Here is an 18605-nt window from a genome sequence, read left to right on the forward strand (position 1 = left end):
CAGGTAAAGCTGCTATTACGTCAAGGCACCGATGACAGCAAAGAAGACTTAAAGGAGGCTCAGCAGGAAGATGAGCAGCTGACCACTTTAACAGGACAGCAGCCAGGTACCAAAAACGGGCAGCCCTTAGGGTATGTGGAGCTTGGTGTCCCGGCCTAGGTGTTCAGCTATCACTTGATGATGTAGAACTTTAACTAAGGATCAAGAGATGGAGGAATTTCCCAAGACTTCTGAACCTTCCCCACAACAGCCTCAGTTAGTTTGGAATGAGTCTATTTGTGTTTATGAATGAGTGAGTCCCCAGTCATCTCATTTTATTTTAAGATTTATTTACTATTATATATAAGTACACTGTAGCTGTCTTCAGACACACCAGAAGAGGGCGTCAGATCTCATTAGGGATGGTTGTGAGCCACCATGTGGTTGCTGGGATTTGAACTCAGGACCTTCGAAAGAGCAGTCAGTGCTCCTAACCACTGAACCATCTCTCCAGCCCCCAGCCATCTCATTTTAAATTGGATTTTTTTTCTTGTAGTGCTGGGGTTAGGCTTGGTAGACAAGTGTCCTACATAGCTGCATCCCTGACCCTTTGGAAACTGTTCTTTACACAGTGAATGACAAAGGATCACCATAAGATGAAATGCATGGTTTTTTTTTTTGTTTTTTTCTAGACAGGGTTTCTCTGTGTAGCTCTGTCTTGGAACTTACTCTGTGGACCAGGCTGGCCTCACAAACTCGCCTGCCTCTGCCTCCTTTGTGTTGGGATTAAAGGTGTGTGCTGCCACCACCGGGTTATGATAGGCATGTTTTAATGACTTGCCTGTGTAAGGAAAAACAAGATGGGAAGGTGGTAATTAGCACATTGTCTCAGGTGCTTCCTAGACTAGTCCAGTTACCAAAGTCATTGCTGAGCTCCTGCAAAGTAGAGCTGATCACCTCATGTTGATCTCTGTGAATCAAAACAGCAAGGCAACCTAAAATACCGAGCGGAGGCCAGAATACCTATTGGCCACGGGTTGGGTTTCCTCGCCTCTGTCCCCACCTCCTTCCAGCCTTTGTGGGAGTGGAGGGGTGGGCCTTGGATCAGAACTTGGGGACTCCTGACAAGAGAACTCTGGCTCCTCCGTGGAGCATCCTTGACTCACCTTTACCAAACCGACCACTCACGGCTGAGGTCCGCTTGCACTGTTGCTGGCTTTAATCTGCAGCTTTGCGTTCCAGGTGCCTTCGACAGGTGGGAGCTGATCCAGGCGCAGGAGCTTCACAGCAAGCTCAGGCTAAAACAGACCGTGCAGCAGCTCGAGTCTGATATCGGCAGCATCGCTGCTTGGCTTGGGAAAACTGAGGCCGAGCTGGAAGCTCTGAAGTTGGCCGAGCCTCCCTCCGACATCCAGGAAATCGCGCTCAGGGTGAAGAGACTGCAAGTGAGTGGAGCCGTGGGGTGGAAGGGGGGTGTACAGAGCAGGCTCGCAGGGTTAGCATTGTGCTGCTGGACAAACAGGTAAGACCTGGGCTTGGAGTGGCTTTTACCTCAGTAAGGACCAAGACACCGGTTTTTCTTTTCACGTGAGAGAGTGTCTACAGAAAATCCCCAAACCTAGCAGAGCACAGCTGACTCAGGTCCTCAGGGCTGGAAAGATCTGGATTGTAGATTTAGGTGCTGGTAGCCATCGTCAGGCAGCGTAAAGCCAACCTTCTGAGCTGTATGTGGTAGTTCTACATGAGACCAACGGTGGAGTCTTCCTGGGAAGGGTTCAGATCAGCTCACTGGCTGAGCAATCCCATTGGTCTGACTACTGTGGCTACGCTGTGATACAGTTAAAGATTTGTTACTCATATGATCAGCCCTAGGTCTCGGGAGCACCAGCCCAGGGTACAGGGGAGGGGCAGCTTGAGCCCTGCATTTTGGGGGTCCCCTGAGCAGATAAGTCTGAGGTCCTGACACCCAAGACAGGAGTCTTGAGGGTGTCCAGTTTCTCTTCACATCTGTGCTTACCCATTGTGAATACAGAAGTTACCATTCCTCCTAGAGGAGTGATGTTTCTAGGGTCCCTAGGGGAAGTACAAAGTAGCTACATAGTCTTTATCTGGAAAAGTTTTAGTCTTACCTAGGAGTGTCCCTAAGCCAGTGACAGAGAAGGGACTGTGGAGGTCAGCAGGCTCTCCTCATGCCTCCGGTCAAGCCTGTCAGAGGCAGGCCTCTGGATCCCCAACCCTGCCGGCCAGCCAAGCTCGCTGACCTTGTAAGGCAGCTCCCTCAGCTGATGCTTCTCAGCCACTCACGGGCGAGCTCGCGCTCGTCCTGGTACCCACTGTCCTGGTGCCCACTGCTCGGAGAAGTGTGGAGGAGGTCTGTCCCTTACAGGTATTCATGACGAGCCCCTCGTCCCTGGCGTCCGGAGCCCTAACCTGATCCCTCCCCTAGGAGATACTAAAAGCCTTCAATACCTACAAGGCCTTGATGGTCTCCGTCAATGTGAGCCACAAGGAATATCTGCCAAGCCAGAGCCCCGAAGCCACAGAACTCCGAAATAGGCTCCATCAGCTGAGTCTGTCCTGGGACTCAGTCCAGGGTGTAATGGACAGCTGGCGAGGAGACTTACGGCAGTCACTCATGCAGTGCCAGGTATGTTGACTCAGCCCAGGGCCCTGTCCCGGCAGCAGCCTGGCCCATGCGCTAGGAACTGCAGATATTTTTACCATCCCCAGGCTGGCTTAAGCTAGGAAGTAAAAGTTCCCCTCCTCACCCCTATGCCATTAAAATGACCCCGTGCATACCCAGCATTTCCAGGTCTCTTGCCCATACCCACCCTGGTAGTAAGGGTCACAGCAATCATGCCACCCGGTTGAGGGAACTGCCACTCTCTGTCCTTTTGTCAGAGAGAATCATAGACCTGGCCCAGAATACGGGAGCAGTTTGATACTCAGAACAATTCCCTGAAACTCTGGGACATCAGCGCTCCCCTCTGAGACCTGAGCCTGACTCTAGGGCTCATTTTTTTTTTTTTTTAGGACTGAACAATGTGATATGTATAATGCTGGCCTACTACCCAACCCACATGAGTGTTGAGCGTGCGTTAGCTCTCCACCCACCTGTTAGCTCTGAGTCTGTCTTTAGGAACATGAGTCTATCACAGTCTGTCATGTGGGGCGGGATCCCACAACCATTGCACCTAGAAAGTGGATTAAATATTTGGTCTTCACACCCACTCCTCCCCTCCCGCACTGTCAGTATCAGTTTATAACCATGCCCCCTCTTCCTCCCTGCCTTTTTCTTTCCTTGGTTGAGCTCCTGGCCTGTCACTGAAATCTGGTCCTTTGCTTACTGACTAGTGGGGATGTGTAAGCAAGCTCCTTCCAGGCACTCCCCTCCCTCAGCCCCCACCAAGAACGGGGCTCTCAGGAGGGTTGTTTCTTGCAGGACTTTCACCAGCTGAGTCAAGACTTGCTCCTGTGGCTAGCGACTGCAGAGAGCCGCAGGCAGAAAGCGCACGTCACCAGCCCAGAGGCCGACCGCCAGGTCCTCCTGGAATGTCAGAAAGAGCTAATGGTAAGTTTCCTGTGCAGGCCCGCCATCCAGTGCTCTGGGCCCTGTTGGTGGCTGTGACTCATGGGTGCATGCAGAGAGGTGAGAAGCCAGAGCCAGATGCTTTTAAGAATAAGGGACACCAGTGTATTAAAGGTACTTTTTTGAAAGTGAACGCCACTGAGGCATGTTTTTTCCATTGTTAATATATCCATCCCTGGGTATCCAGTGGGCTTACACTCCTACACATACCCAGATTTGGGGGTACTTGAGTCCACCAGGTAAAATCTTTATTTTGTTTGTGCATATTTAAATATTTATACATATTTGGCATCTCTTTGCATATAATCTACACATATCCTGCCTTGCGTCTTGAATCCTCTCTTGATTACTTACAATCCTTGGTATAATATAAATGAGTTATGTAAATGCTATATAAATTTCTGTTATGCCACACTTAGGGAATAATAAGGAGAGCATTCATATACATGTATTCAGAACAGTGGTAATTCTTTGTTGTGTTTTTTTTTTTTTGATCCATGGCTGATAGACTATGAGTACAGGGCCCATGGGCAAAGAGGGCTGACTGTAATGTTCATCTGGTCGGGGGAGAGAGGACATATTGCCCAAGATGAGCTGCACGAGTTATCTATATTCATAGTAGAAATGCCCTATTTTCTGGAGGTAACTGTGTCTTTATAGATTATTTTTCACTAATCAGCCAACCTAAGACCTCTACATTCTCACATGTCTCAAAGGGGACTTATTTTTACCTATAAGCTTACATGTAGTTTCATTTTCAGTATTTTATATTTAAAATTGCTGGGATTGCTTTTACAAAATTCTATACTAAAATCTCTGTAGAGTCCCACTCCCTATATCACAGTGCCCAAGAGAACTTTTCTACATGAGTGGGTATCTCCCACCTCCGTACCTCAGGTGGCTACCAAGGGATTGGAATCTTCTGCTTTTAACTTGAATGGAGGTAGCAGCATAGCAAGAAGACAGCCCTTAAGTGACTGGCCTGGTGCGCCCACCAGGTATCTAAGTGGTGTGCTACATCTAACAGGTGTGGGTATACTGGCTTCAGTTTCCCTGCCCTAGAGTATAAGGGTCTGGGCTTTTCATAGCACACTCCTTCCCTTCCTCCCTCAAATTTCTCAATATCAGAGTATCTTTAGAGTTCAAGAGAGTTAAAACAGGGACTGGGCACAACCTATTCAGCCGCTTTCTGAATAGTGCAAAGCTATTTGGTATCAACGATCCAAAGAAAGTTCTGGAATCAGAGCTGCGCCTAGCATTCGTCCCAGAACACAGAAAGCTACACCGTCCTCCCCTTGACAACTGTCTTACACCATTTTGTTCTCAGCGCCTAGATAAGGAGTTGGTAGCCCATCAGCCTCAAGTCAGCTCCTTGCAGGAGATTTCCTCCAGCCTTCTGGTTAAGGGGCAGGGGGAAGACTACATTGAGGCCGAAGAGAAGGTCCATGTGATCGAGAAGAAACTCAAGCAACTGAGAGAGCAAGTGGCTCAAGATCTGATGTCCTTGCAGGGAAGCCTGGTGAGTCAGGCCACTTGCCAAGTGGCCAGGGTACCTCAGAAGAGGCAGGTGGGGTGGCAGGCTGTAGCCGCACTGTGGTAAGGCAGTCCGAGTGAAGGGTCCAGCCCCGTGCACATGATGACAATCCTACCTATCTGTCAGTAGGAAGATGTGAGGTGGGCCCCGCCGTCTTTTCTCCCTTGGTGCTGGATACATGCCTTCACTTTCTCTCAGGACTGTCCTGGCCTCCTTCCTAATTATCCTCTAATCTGTTGAGCTTCAGTTCTCCTGAAAATGTGCTGTAACTCAATGAGCATACCAGACTGTGGCCTCCCCCTGCTGGGGCAGTCACAAATCTATGATGGACGGAGACTCACAGCCAATTGGGATCGTGGGTCTCCAGTGCTTTGGCTGTATGGCCTTTTGTCTGAGAAAGTGTCTTTTACACGGGAGGAGAGATTTAGATTAGAAGGATTTGAGATAGGATGGGAACAGGCTATTCCTTTAAGGGTTCATGGAACACAGTGCAGGCGGCCCTAACTGAACAACTGGGTGTGGCTTTCAGGATCCAGATGCTTCTCTGACCAGCTTTGATGAGGTGGACTCAGGAGAACAGCTCCCAGCAGCCTTTGCAAAGGTCAGTGCCCTTCCTTCCTTAAAACATGCCAACATGGCTCTCAATGTCACTAAGATGGCAGAATCGTGAGAGTCCAAGGCCCCGTGATAGCACACCTGTGGACCTTCTGTGATAGCACAAATCTATTTCAACCAATCTTCTGGCCAAAAGAAATTCTAATGTTTTTAATAACGATTATTTTTGAGTGTGCCTATATAGACATGCCACTGTCTGCATGTGGAGGTCAGAGAAGGACTTGGTAGGACTCGGGTCTCTCCTATCACTTGGGTCATCAGGCTCGACAGAAAGTGCCTTTACTTGCTGAGCTATCTCTCTGGCCCTTTAAAATGATGATTAAAAAATGATTTTGTTTTTTAAAGACTTTTCTCGAAAGGCTCTCTCCTGGTGAGTTAGTGTTCTTTGAGATCACAGTAGATTGTAGGTGAGGGCCTCGAGGGATTTCCTCATGTCTCCAGTAAATCGGGTCGGTAAATTGAAATATGAAAATCTTGATGGCTTAACAGACCTACCTAATCACTCCCTAGGTCATCAAGTTGAATCACATGTGGTGTGACTCTAGTCCTGAAAGTGACCTAAAAGGGTGGGGGAGGGGTAGCTAACCTAAGGAAGGACACGTGGCATAATGGGCTTCTTTGTTCCAGCAGTTTGGAGCAGAAGAGGAAGAGGAAGAGGAGGAGACAGACAGCAGGTAATGGGATTATAGTTCCCAGTGACTCCCCATGGGCTCCTGTGGAGAGGACAGAGCCCCCCTTTCAGAAGTGCACCCCAGCTCTCTGAGTTACATTTCTATCGCTTCTATCGCTGCAACAAAACACACTGACAAAGCAGTGGAAGTAAAGCCGTTTATTGTGGCTCCCAGTGCCAGGGGTACAGTCGGTCCATCATGGCAGGAAATCACAACAGCAGGAGCTTGAGGCAGCTGGTCACAGTGTTCCCACAGCCGAGAAGCAGTGAGAGACAATAGTTGTCCTCAGCTCGCTTAATCCTTTCTTCTGAGTCCCAGCCTGTGGAATGGTGCCTCCCATTCTTTTATATACATTTCAAATTTTATCCCCTTTCCTGGATTCCCCTTTGAAAACCCTCTATTCCATCCCCACTTCCCCTGTTCACCAACCCACCCACTCCTGCTTCCTGTCCTGGCATTCCCCTTCACAGCACCAAGGGCCTCTCCTCCCATTGATGCTCAACAGGCCATCCTCTGTTACATATGCAGCTGGAGCCATGGGTCCCTCCATGTGTACTCTTTGGTTGGTGGTTTAGTCCCTGGGAGCTCTAGGGATACTGATTGGTTCGTATTGTTGCTCCTCCTATGGGGCTGCAAGCTCCTTCAGCTCCGCTCCTCCATTGGGGACCTTGTGCTCGAGGTTAGCCTATTTTAGAAAATCCCTCTCCGCCATGCCCAAAGGCTTATCTCCTGTATGAATCTATACCTTATCAATTTAAGTGTTAATTAGCCATCACCCCAGCTGCCAGCTTGTTTGAGCCACACATCCCGGAACCCTGATTTCTTTCCCTAAGCATGAAGTCAGATGATGGCGAGTGTGCCTTATGAACCCTCCTGATGAGTGCCCCCCCCCCACCTCTCTGTCAGCAGGACGCCTCACCTCGACAGCCCCAGCAGCTCCCAGCCAAGGCGCTCCTTTCTCTCAAGGGTGATCAGGGCAGCGCTACCATTGCAGCTGCTTCTCCTGCTGCTGCTGCTCCTGGCCTGCCTCCTGCCTGCCTCTGAAGATGACTACAGCTGCACCCAGGCCAACAACTTTGCCCGCTCCTTCTACCCCATGCTGCGGTACACCAACGGACCGCCTCCCACCTAGAGGGTTCCACCAGCTGCAGTGCCTTGGCCGACAGCCTGTTGGCCACAAGTGCTCAGCTCGTGGGATCAGACCAACCCGGGAGTGACTTTGCCTTGACAAGGTCCAGGGACTTGGTGCAGACACCTCCCTCCTCTTGTCCAAGTGGACTCTGGGAGCCCAGGACAACTCAGACAAGACGTCCTTCTGCTGGAACAGAGAATCAAGTACAGCAGGACCTGGCATTCAGATAAAGTTACTAGATGGGTTCAGAGAACTCCGGGAAGGGGGGGCGGCGTCTCCGGAAGAGCCACACACTTTGGAAAACACTGTTATTGTAGCACAGCTCATAAGGCCCATGAACAATGATGTTCAGCACATAAATGACCTATATCCAAGAAGCTAGTGGGTCCCCTACCTTAGTAATGGCTCGGAAATGCTTGTGCACTGAGCTGATTGGTTGATTCAAACACATTTTAAATATTTAGAATCAGTTTTCCTCCAATCAGCTAGTAGTCTATACTTCCCGGGTTATAAACCAAAATCTCCCATTCAGTACCCAGGTCAGCTCTTTTACATTACTTTAAAAATTTCTAAGGAAATTTTATTGCATGGATGTCGTTATTTGTGCATATTTTTTAAACAATGCTGAATCTGTATGTATAATGTAAACTTTGATTTAAAAACAAAAAAAACAAAAAACAGATTTTAGCCTGAGCTTTTGACTAATGTACAGTAAATGCCAAACTACAGACTTGATAGGGATGTTTTTATAATTTAATTTTTTAAGACTTTTCACGTTTAAAGAGATACTTCAGGTCTGGTTGAGCTGTTTGGCCACCAGGGGTTGGTAAAGAAACTTGGAACTATTTGTGATATGTCAACTCAGATGTTTTCTCATTAAAAAAAAAAAAAAAGCCAGCTTGTGTATGGACTCTGTTAGAAAGGAGGTCAGGGGTGCGCTCGGTCTTCCAAACATAACAGATATCTTAGACTCACCTGATCCCAGCCCACGGCTGCCATGGACCCTGCAGCTGCCACCTGTGGCACAGACCCAGCCACTTAGGCAGACTGACTGTGCTCGCTCTCCCTCCCTCACACTGCCCCCTCCTCTCTGTCTCCCTGAGACTCAGCTGGTCCCAGGGAGGCTGTAGCCATCGCATGTCCTGTAGACCCATAGGAAACCTGCACTTTCCATCCTAGCCTCTGGCTGCTTGCTAGGGACAGCCTCCTCCTCCTAGCCTGTCTCCCCTCCCTCCAGGACTCACCAGATCCTAACACAATAGCCACCAGGGACCATTGAGTCACCACCTATATAACCCACTGTCCAGAGTTCTACCGGCCTTGAGACCCAGGACTAGTCCGTCCCTACTGCCAGGTGAAACTTGTTCTAGAACTGAAGACACTGCCAGACTGTAGCAGAGAAACTGAAGACCTGGAGAGAGGATGTATCTCCATTTACCAGACAAAGAGGAAACTGAGATTCCCAGTGCTTCTGTGAATTAGCATCCTGAACACTAAATACCTCTGCTGAAAGATGAAGACTTGGATAAAAGAAAGTCTTCAACCAGTCTGGAGAGATGGCTCAGTGGTTAGGAGCACTGGCTGCTCTTCTGATGGTCTTGAGTTCAATTCCCAACACCCACATCCCAGCTCACCACCATCTGCAATGGGATCTGATGCCCTCTTCTGATATGCAGATGTAGAATCAGATGGAACACTCATATACATAAAAATAAATACGCTTTTAAAAAACAACTCTCACCCAACAAATTCCAGATGTACAAAGCCCACAGTTATGGCCCCTAATGAAAATGACATCGAAAAACTTAAAGAATCCAAAGAATGATTGTAACTATATTCAAACAACTCAAGACAGAGACAAAATAAAGGAGCTGGTCTAAATAGTTTAAGGTTTTGGGGTTTTTTGTTTTGTTTTTTTTAAGACAATTCAAATGGAAATGTTAGAAATTAAATTTTTAATAAACCACATAAAAAAGCCTCAGTGGGAAGCCTGGGCAACAGAATGGATTGTGTCAAAAACAGACAGGGATGAAAGACAAAGGGATTGGATCATTCAGTGAAGCTCAAGAGGAATTTAATAATAACAGTAACATGCAGCATGGAAAAGGTTTGGGACCCCATAAAAAAACATAATCTAATTCTGGGCATGGAAGGAGAAGGTGTAGTGAAGGCCTAGAAAATCTTTTCACAGATATCATAGAAGAAAAATCTCCCAAACCTAGGGAAAGGATTCCTGAGGACACTGAATAGGTAAGATGAGAAAAGAAATTTTCCACAATATATTATAGTTAAAATACTAAAAATGCAAAATATAAAAAAGGGCTTTGGAGCTCCAAGAGAGGGAAGGTCAAGTCACTTACAAAGCCATGTGGATCACAATAAAACAGCTGATTAAGTCAACAGACCTTTAAAGAGCCTGAAAAGCTGTATTGCAAATTCTGAAAGAGCCTAACTGTGACACCTAGCAAAGCCATCTATTAAAACTGAAGGAGAGCCTCACTTGGTGTTACAGCACCCCTGGGGAGACAGAGGCAACTGGATCTCTAAATTCCTGGCCAGCCAAGGTTATATAGTGAGACCCTCCCACACATACACAAAAATAATAATGATTTGAAACATTACAGGCTATTACCGATATTCTTGATTACACTCTAGGACTCCATAGGAAAGCCCAGTACTGAAGACACAACTCACTTGAGTCACAAAATCCAGAGAAGTTAAGCTGCCACTTCTTCATCCTTACTGGCCAGCTTTCCACAGTACGTGATGGTGCTACTCCTGCTACCAGAGTCGGGAAGGAATGTTTGTTTGTTTGTTTGTTTGTTTTTTGAGACAGAACCCCACTGTGTAGCCCTGGCTGGCCTAGAACTCAACTATATAGACCAGGCAAGCCTTGAACTCAGATTTCTACCAGCCTCTGTCTGTAGAGTGACAGGGTTAAAAGCCACCACTCCTGGCCCAAAGTCACCAGTCTTGCCCAGCTGTGAGCCCTGAGAACTATAGCAACAGCCATCCTGGCAAGACAGTTACAATACCACTGCTACAATAGTGGTATGAATGTCTTGGGATTAACCGCCCATCTTCCTTTCTTATCAGGACCAATGACCTGTGTGTGGACAGAAAACACATCCTAAAGGGAGGATCTATTACTGTATTAAACTAACTCCTAATGGGTTACTGTTATAGCCATAGATTACTGCATCCATCAACTCTCATAAGAGGCTTTTCCCAGTAGGTGGTAATTCACAGGGAAAAACCCACAACTGATCAAGACGCAGAGAATAAGAGACTGTAGAAGGCTCAGCCCTGTATCTCTGTCATACCCCCTTCCTCCAAAGGCTCAGGGCTCATTGTGGAAGGGGAGACTGTAAGAGTCAGCATAAGGGTGACAAGAAACAGGACACACTAGACACAGAACGATGGCTGCACATACAGAGACAGTATGCACAAGATCAGTGCTGGCTCAGGCCAGACACAACTTCATCATGGAGAGGGGAGGTGGGTGCTAAATCCCACTCCTGCCTTAGGAGCTACTGGAAGTTGATAGTGTTTGGGAGAGGGAGAGTCTATTTTCTTTAAGGGTGTGGCCCTTGGTGGCTCCAGTGAAGGCCACACATCTAAGAATATCTGGATAGCACAAACTGTTCTTGTACAGAGTTGGGTGGGTCGGAAAGGGACAGATCTTGGAGAAGTGGAAGAATCGGATAAATAGAATTGAAATGGTCAAGGAAAAAAATGTAGTCATCTTTTTCTTTAAATGTATACTTGTGCATATTGTGTGTGGTACATACACACGAGTGGAGACGTCTACAAAGACCAGAAGTGGATGTCAGATCCCCTGGAACTGCAGTTACAGGCAGTTGTGGGCCACCTGATGCGAGGACTGGAAACTGAGCTCAGGTCCTCTGCAAGAGCAGTGTGCTTAATCACTGAGCCCCCAAAAATCATTTTGAAAGATTTTTGGAAGGCTTTGCCTCTAAGCTCTCTGTTCCACTTACATTTATTTATCTTTGTGAAAACCTGAGACCTCGAGACCCACAACCGTCTGGAATGAGACCTTCCTGCATGTGTGCATCTCGTCGCAGTAATGAAATACCTCAGTCAGAACATGGAGGCACACAAATGTCTGTGTTCTATTAGCTTCTCCTCTTCCCTCAGGCAAGGGACATCAGTCCATGGACTCCCGCTGCCTGGTTAGGTGGGTCTTCCTGCCTAGGTGTGCTCCCACAGAGATTAAGAGCTCCAGTTGACAATAATCATCCTAATATGTTAGTAGTTCAACCCTGGCCATCCATTGCTGGGGGGAAAGCATCTAAAAATGACAAGAGTCACTTAGCCCAGACTTCTTCATTGCCAGTTTTCTGAAATGAATTATATAGGTGGCTTATGTCTACCCCAGATACTTCTACTTAGGACTAGAAATACTTTGAATTGAAGGCATTTTTGAAAATTATTATATAAACATAAGATCTAGGGATGGGAGTATATTTCACATATATCTAAGCCATATATGCTGAAGGTAACTTTATACACTATTTTTAGTGATTTTATGCATGAAAGAAAGTTTCACAGTACAAAACTTTCCAGCTGTGATGTCATTTGATCCCTCAAAGTTTGGGGGCTCGAGAGGTCAATTTAGGCTATAGTAAGACTCTATATGTGATTTTTTAAAAAATAAGAGTTTGCATCTTTAAATGAGGGAATGGTCTGTCTGAGCTAGGTGTGGTGGCACATGCCTTTTAAGTCCTAGTAATTAAGAAGGTGGAGGCAGATGGATCTCTGTGAGTTTGAAGCCAACCTGGTCTACAAGAGTTAGTTTCAGGGCAACCAAGGCTACACAAAAGAGCCTGTCTTCAAGGTACTGTTCAACCTCTTGACACGTAAGTAGGCTGTCTTATGATACAGACAGAACCTCCGCCTCCCACTGTGGACATCCCGCTTCAGTATGTCAGCATCTCTCCATCCCTGATTGACTGTTACTAACCCAGTTGGGCAGAAGCCCTACCTGGAGGGTTAGGCAGTGAAGCCTGTCAGCGTGTGCTCCAACCCAGACCCTTCACTCTTCAGATACTCCAGCCGCCTGTCCTGTTCCCCAGCAGTTTTACAGGGGCCATTTTTAACAAGTCTGTCACTTTAAGTTATTAAAGTGGACAGGGAGAAAAGGTAGGCTTTCGCTCTCACCATAACTGGGTGTGGTCTACGTAGTCTTGGGGTGGTGGTGGTGGGAAAGTAAAGGAAACAAATCTAACTGTTACAGTTTTTTTTTCCTTGAGTCACTGAATCGCTTTAAGGTTCCTTGCTCTGAGGCAAGTAGCAGAAGTTTAGCAGAAGGTCCAATTCCTTCCAGTCTCGTGCTCCACCGAGAGTGGCCCACAGGCCTTCGCCGCCCTCAGGAAGGCACGCTGGGGTAGGTCCAAGGGTTGTTGGTATTTTAAAGGCTACTGATATAGACATTTTTCAACCTAAGGACCTCTGAGTTTAAGTTTGAGCCTCACCACCACCACTACCCACCCCCCCACACACACACACACATACATTCGCTCTCTCCCCATCTCCTGCCCCTGGGAAACCTCTTCTGCCTTCTTTCCTGTGGAGCTTGTGGTCTCCCCCAAACACTCATAAAGCATGAGTCAATCTTAAGCAAATTGCTCACACTTTCCTTCCCTACTTGGATGGGGAAAGCTTCAAATGACCATAGGCACAAAAATAACTTCAGTATGAGTGAATGACTTCACCCCGTCTCTGAAGGGTATATTATCAGTTGACTCAGATGATAAAAGTGCAGAAAATCTACCCAAATAAATTGAATAATAAGTGAATTTTTTATACATAGTTACAGAAATTCTACCCAAATAGATTGAATAATAAATTGAAAAATAAATGGGTTCTCTACATACTGGGAATTTTTACATCCATACACAGTGCCCATGGCCATATGTCACAAGTGAGGATGTGATCATAAGTTAAGTTGTTCCTGTTTAGAAAACCTAAGGGAAGAAGGGGTAGGCAAAGTATCCACACTAAGGTTCCCTCTCCTAGGAAGAACGCCCACAGTTTTCAACAATATAAACCCCAAAAGAGAATTCATGGAAGAAAACCAGACACTGCTTAGCCCAACAACTATAAGTGTTTACATTCAGCTCCCAACAAATATGTTCTTCAAACCCAAATGATGAAAAGCACTTTATTTATGTCACATTAAACTTCCCTCCACAACAGCTCCATAGATATTAAAGGGACGTGGTAAGGACAAAGGGCTCCCAGACAAATGGATGGTTAGTCTTAAAGGCATCACAGTCTTTTTGTTTACTGGGCTTTTTGAGATGAAGAGTCTCAGTCTGTAGCCCAGGTTAGGCTCAAATTCATAGCAAGTCTCCCAAGTGTTTGGGCTCCTAGAATGAGCTACCACATGCAACTCAAACGGCCACAGTTAAGTCTGTCACCAACACATTAGTCTAACGATACACAGCATCTGTCTGAAAATATGACAAGTTATAGTCAACCAACAGGCTCAGAAGGACACATGACCACTGCCCCATAACGTTATAGATCCAGGGCTCACAAGGCAAATAAATGAACGCTGACAGTTCAGCTGCTGGGAACTATTTCAGGCTAAAAATCCTTATCCCTCACAAAGAGAAACAACAGGCTGGCCAACAAGGGAAGATGATCCTTGGTATTTTTAAACTCATGTATGCTGAGACAGCTCACAATTTACAGCTGCTACTGGATCCATGAAGTTTGAGAGCTAGAGGGGAAAATCAGTATGTAGTGCGTTCAGCCCCCACGGGGAGACAGTGGTGCCTGGGAGATGCAGCACTCACACTGGTATCCTATCAAGGTGTGGGGGAAGCTCAGATGCCCTGGAGGAAAAAGAAGTCCCAGGAAGTGACGGCAGACCCCCTGGCTCAAGAACCCAAGAAGGCAGGACAGGAGAAACATGGCTAGCCCTCTCCTGTCAATCACTGTTGCTGTCCTCACAAGGTTCAAGCAGACCCGCTCTACACTGAGAAGGTAAAAATGAAAGGGGACAGAGAAGTCACCCATGTTGTCACCAACTGTCATCACAACACTACTCCACAGGTAACATCCTGGAGCCACAGAAAGCAGCCAGTGAAGAGGCTGGAATTCCAACCCAGCCTTGGCTAGAAGTTGCAAAGTCCTTGAGCAGGTCAGGTGGCCCCTCTGAGCTTTAATTTGCCCATGGATAAAATACAGACTTGTTTTTTTTTTTTTTTTTTTTCGAGACAGGGTTTCTCTGAATAGCCCTGGCTGTCCTGGAACTCACTTTGTAGACCAGGCTGGCCTCGAACTCAGAAATCCCCCTGCCTCTGCCTCCCAAGTGCTGGAATTAAAGATGTGCCCCACCACTACCCGGTTTAACTCCAATCTCTTAACCCTGTCCTAACTTCTTATTCAGAGCTCCATTTCAGTTCCCAGTGAATGGCATGGATCCCTCAGTCTGTAGAAGCCCCTCCTCACTTATTCTACATAACTCATCTCAAAGCAGGAGGTTCTTAAGAGCCACGAAGGAGGAGTACTCTCTGCCCTCATTTATTGTCTAAAAATCTATTGGGGAGAGGGGGAAGCTGGGGAATGTAGCACAAGGGTAGGAAACAAAAGAGATAAAATTTTTGGAATTCTTTTTTGCAGTGCTTTGGGATAATGCCCACAGCATGCAAGGTAAGACCACTCAGCCCCGCCCCTTGCCAGCACTAGCCTGGAACTGCTGGATGTCCATTCCAGCATTTGTTCTGTGTGACCTTGAGTAAATCTACTTGGCCTTCTAGCTTCCATATCCTGACAATTAAAATAGAGTCACAGTAATGGATTATGAAGATTAAATGTAAAAACTGTGTCTGGCACACAGCGTTCCACAAATACCATTTCACATACCAGATGGTATATTTTTGTTACTTATATAACATTTATAGTATCTTTTTTTTAAAGCAGCTTTAAAGACATGTATCAAGTCTTACTAAACAAAACTACTTTGTTTCAAAATAGAGCTAGAAATCCAGGGACCACCTTGAGTTTTGAGAAGTTATCAACACATGCAAGCAGATGCAAATAGGAACCAAACCCCCTTCATATGCTAGGAAATGCTAGGAACAGTTCAACCTAGTTTACTTGTCTCTGCACCTGAGGCAGCGCTGAGAATTGGTAAGTAACCCTTTTTGCTTGCAAAACTCTAAAAGCACTGGCTTTGGGGATGAGCTAGCAGGAAATGTCATTTAGGTAAGGAAGCGGGACGGTTGCTGTTAAACTGTTTTGTTTTTTAAATACTTAAAATTCCCTAAGTGTGTTATTTGTCTTGTGGTCTCACCTGAATTTCTCAAGGGGGTGGGGGGCAGAAACAATCCTTTGGGATTATTTTTGGAGTTAATCCCTCTCTTGGTGACAAGCAGAAAAAGCAGAGGTTAGCTGGGATTGTCCACACAGTCCTCTTTAGGGCTAGTTCACACCTAGGAATCTATGTACTAAGGGCATTCGTGGTGACGGGTTCTATTCAAACTTGTAATTTGGGGGTTAGGCAACAGCCACTCATCCACAGGTAAATTTCTCAGGTGGTCCCTTGCAGATTTAAACGGAAGAAGCCTGCTATGCCAGTTTAAGGCAGAGCTAAGGGTTCTGCCAGTCTGTTGTGCTTTCATGGCGGAGTCTTGGGAGGTGGAGATTGTTCAATGATCTAACCTAGGCTCACTGGTGCCGGGTTCTATCCATCCTTTAAAAGAAACTCGGACCTTGAAGGCTAGTGCTCAGCTATGAGCACAACTTACAAGGAAGCTACCACACATTAAAGAGAAATGGCCCGTCTTTAAAATGAACATTGAGCATTCTCCCGATACACTGAAAACCATGTCACCCTTAGACAGCCTATAGGGAACACATGAGCAGAGATATTAGCACGTCAGGGGAAAGGGAAAACTAGGTTACTCAAAAACAACCAATAGTCTTTAGAGCATAGATTATATCTCAACCACCCACTTGTCCCAGAGCCCAGTCCAAAACAGTCCTGTACTGAGAAGTATAAGGCAGGACTAACCTGTGTCCTTAACAGACCCAGGTGAGATGCAAGACAAGAAGAAGGGACCTAGAGCGTTACATCCTCCTCCTGAAGACCCAGACACATGAAAATGTGCAGCCCTTAGAAGCAGGCAGGAGATTTGGTATTAAATAGCTAGTTGGCTGGGTGTGGTGGCACATGTATAAATCCCATCAGGCTGATGCAGGAGGATTAAGAATTCAAGGCTAACTAATGGCCACTGGAACATGCACTTATCTGAGTATACACAGGACTTGGCACAGAATGGTGCCTGACCACCTGAGTTCAAATGGATACCTTCCTTAGCTATCCAAACCCAACAAAGAACTTCACTGTGTGCTAACTAGACAATAGCTTGGAGCTAATTCGGGTTGTTTTCTTATTCCTGTCTGGCAGTCTCTTTAAAAAGCAAAAAATTTCAAGGCTGCCTTTACGTCCCACTTGCTGCCCTCCAACCCTTGACCTGTGTCTATAGTGGAGTGCTTTCTGCACGGATGCACTTGGGCTATAGCACTGAACTGCTAATAGTTTCCAACTGCCTCTGAACGGCCAGCACCTGTGTGTTCCCATGCCCGTGTGTCTGAGACAGCTGCTAAAGTCAACTTTAGCAACAGCGTATCAATATCAAAATTAAGATATATTCAAGTTCTCTCTCGTTAACTGTAATCTTCCTAATGAATGGCTTAGTAAATACAGGATGTACTGACCAAAAAAACCCTCTATTTTCAAAGGGAAGTATACTGAATACTCTATCCCCAGGTTTTATTTTTAAAAACATCCAATCGGCATGATCATTTAATTGCTTACTTCCAAAGTAGAGCTGTTACACATTTTATGAATTTGCCATGTTCCTATAAATGTGTCCGAAAACTCCAGTTTCTAAAATGTGCATTACAGTCGCCACTTCAAAGGGCTTTCTCCTTAGCTCTCATTATATTCCATTAGAAAGAACTAATGTGTTTACCAAGCTTCCCCTTCACACAGCCCATCTCATGAATGTTCTGATGAGAAAATATTTTTAAGAGACTTATAGGTTAGAGGAGAAAATTTTTGCTATAAATGATTATCCCTAAATAACTCTTTTTGAAGGTGCTTTTAAAAAAAAAAATGTGTTCAAGTGCATGGTGGTTTGAATATGCTTGGCCCATGGGAAGTGGCATTCTTAAGAGGTATGGCCTTGTTAGAATTAGTATGGCCTTATTGGAGGAAGTGCGTCACTGTGTAGATGGGCTTTTGAGAGCTTCCTCCTGGCTGCCTGTGGAAGACAAAGCCAATCTTCTGGCTGCCTTCAGATCAAGATGTAGAACTCTCAGCTCCTTCTCCAGCACCACGTCTTCCTGGATGCAGCCATGCTTCTGGCCATAATGAGGATTGAACCTCTGAAACTGTAAGCCAGCCCCAATTAAATGTTGTTCTTTAAAGAGTTGCTTTGGGGCTGGAGAGATGTCTCAGCAGTTAAGAGCACTGACTGCTCTTCCAGAGGTCTTGAGATCAANTCCCAGAAACCACATGGTGGCTCATAACCATCTATAATGGGATCTGATGCCCTCTTCTGGTGTGTCTGAAGATAGCGACAGTGCACTCATATACTTGAAAAAANGAGAGAGAGAGAGAGAGAGAGAGAGAGAGAGAGAGAGAGAGAGAGAGAGAGAGAGAACACCAACATAGCTTCAAGGAATTCAACATTAGAAAGAGATTTAAATCTTAATCTGTGACAGTGACCACACTTAGACCAAATAAGCAGGCTCTAGGTATGTAGGCCAAGCAGGATGAATCTGCACAGAGACAGCAAGAAGGTCTGGGAGAAGGATCAAGGTCCCATCTAAGCTTGATCACTATCTTTCTGGTCTTTGATACAATAACCCATTACACGTCATGAGTCCTCACAGGACTGTGAAGTAGGAATGCGAACCGAGTTGATTGTCAATGTGGTTTTCAATCCTACAATCAAGCGGTCTAAAAGACACCATTCAAAGGTCGATTTTATAACCACACTGTTCTACAGTCCATTTCTTATAGAAGTGTCACACGTCACTTTC

At 46.1% G+C, this 18605-nt stretch overlaps 1 protein-coding gene across 10 annotated transcripts in view; it reads left to right on the forward strand.

Annotated features, from left to right (window-relative positions):
• The window catches only part of Syne2 (spectrin repeat containing nuclear envelope protein 2), a 304126-nt gene extending 295713 nt beyond the window's left edge, over nucleotides 1–8413 (forward strand). For 7 of the 10 annotated variants that reach the window (XM_029540656.1, XM_029540661.1, XM_029540660.1 and 4 more), the window contains 8 exons: nucleotides 4–106; nucleotides 1222–1424; nucleotides 2426–2626; nucleotides 3422–3550; nucleotides 4896–5087; nucleotides 5632–5703; nucleotides 6345–6391; nucleotides 7298–8386. In XM_029540656.1, coding sequence (XP_029396516.1) covers nucleotides 4–106; nucleotides 1222–1424; nucleotides 2426–2626; nucleotides 3422–3550; nucleotides 4896–5087; nucleotides 5632–5703; nucleotides 6345–6391; nucleotides 7298–7520 — 1170 coding nt within the window. In that variant the 3' untranslated portion in view covers nucleotides 7521–8386. Of the gene's footprint in view, nucleotides 1–3; nucleotides 107–1221; nucleotides 1425–2425; nucleotides 2627–3421; nucleotides 3551–4895; nucleotides 5088–5631; nucleotides 5704–6344; nucleotides 6392–7291 lie in introns of all 10 variants that reach the window. The other 3 variants (XM_029540662.1, XM_021202357.2, XM_029540659.1) reach the window with 3 other exon arrangements.
• The last annotated feature ends 10192 nt before the right edge of the window (nucleotides 8414–18605 follow it).

The sequence above is a fragment of the Mus pahari genome, chromosome 7 (genome assembly GCF_900095145.1).
Source record: "Mus pahari chromosome 7, PAHARI_EIJ_v1.1, whole genome shotgun sequence".
In the NCBI taxonomy this organism is placed as follows: domain Eukaryota; kingdom Metazoa; phylum Chordata; class Mammalia; order Rodentia; family Muridae; genus Mus; species Mus pahari.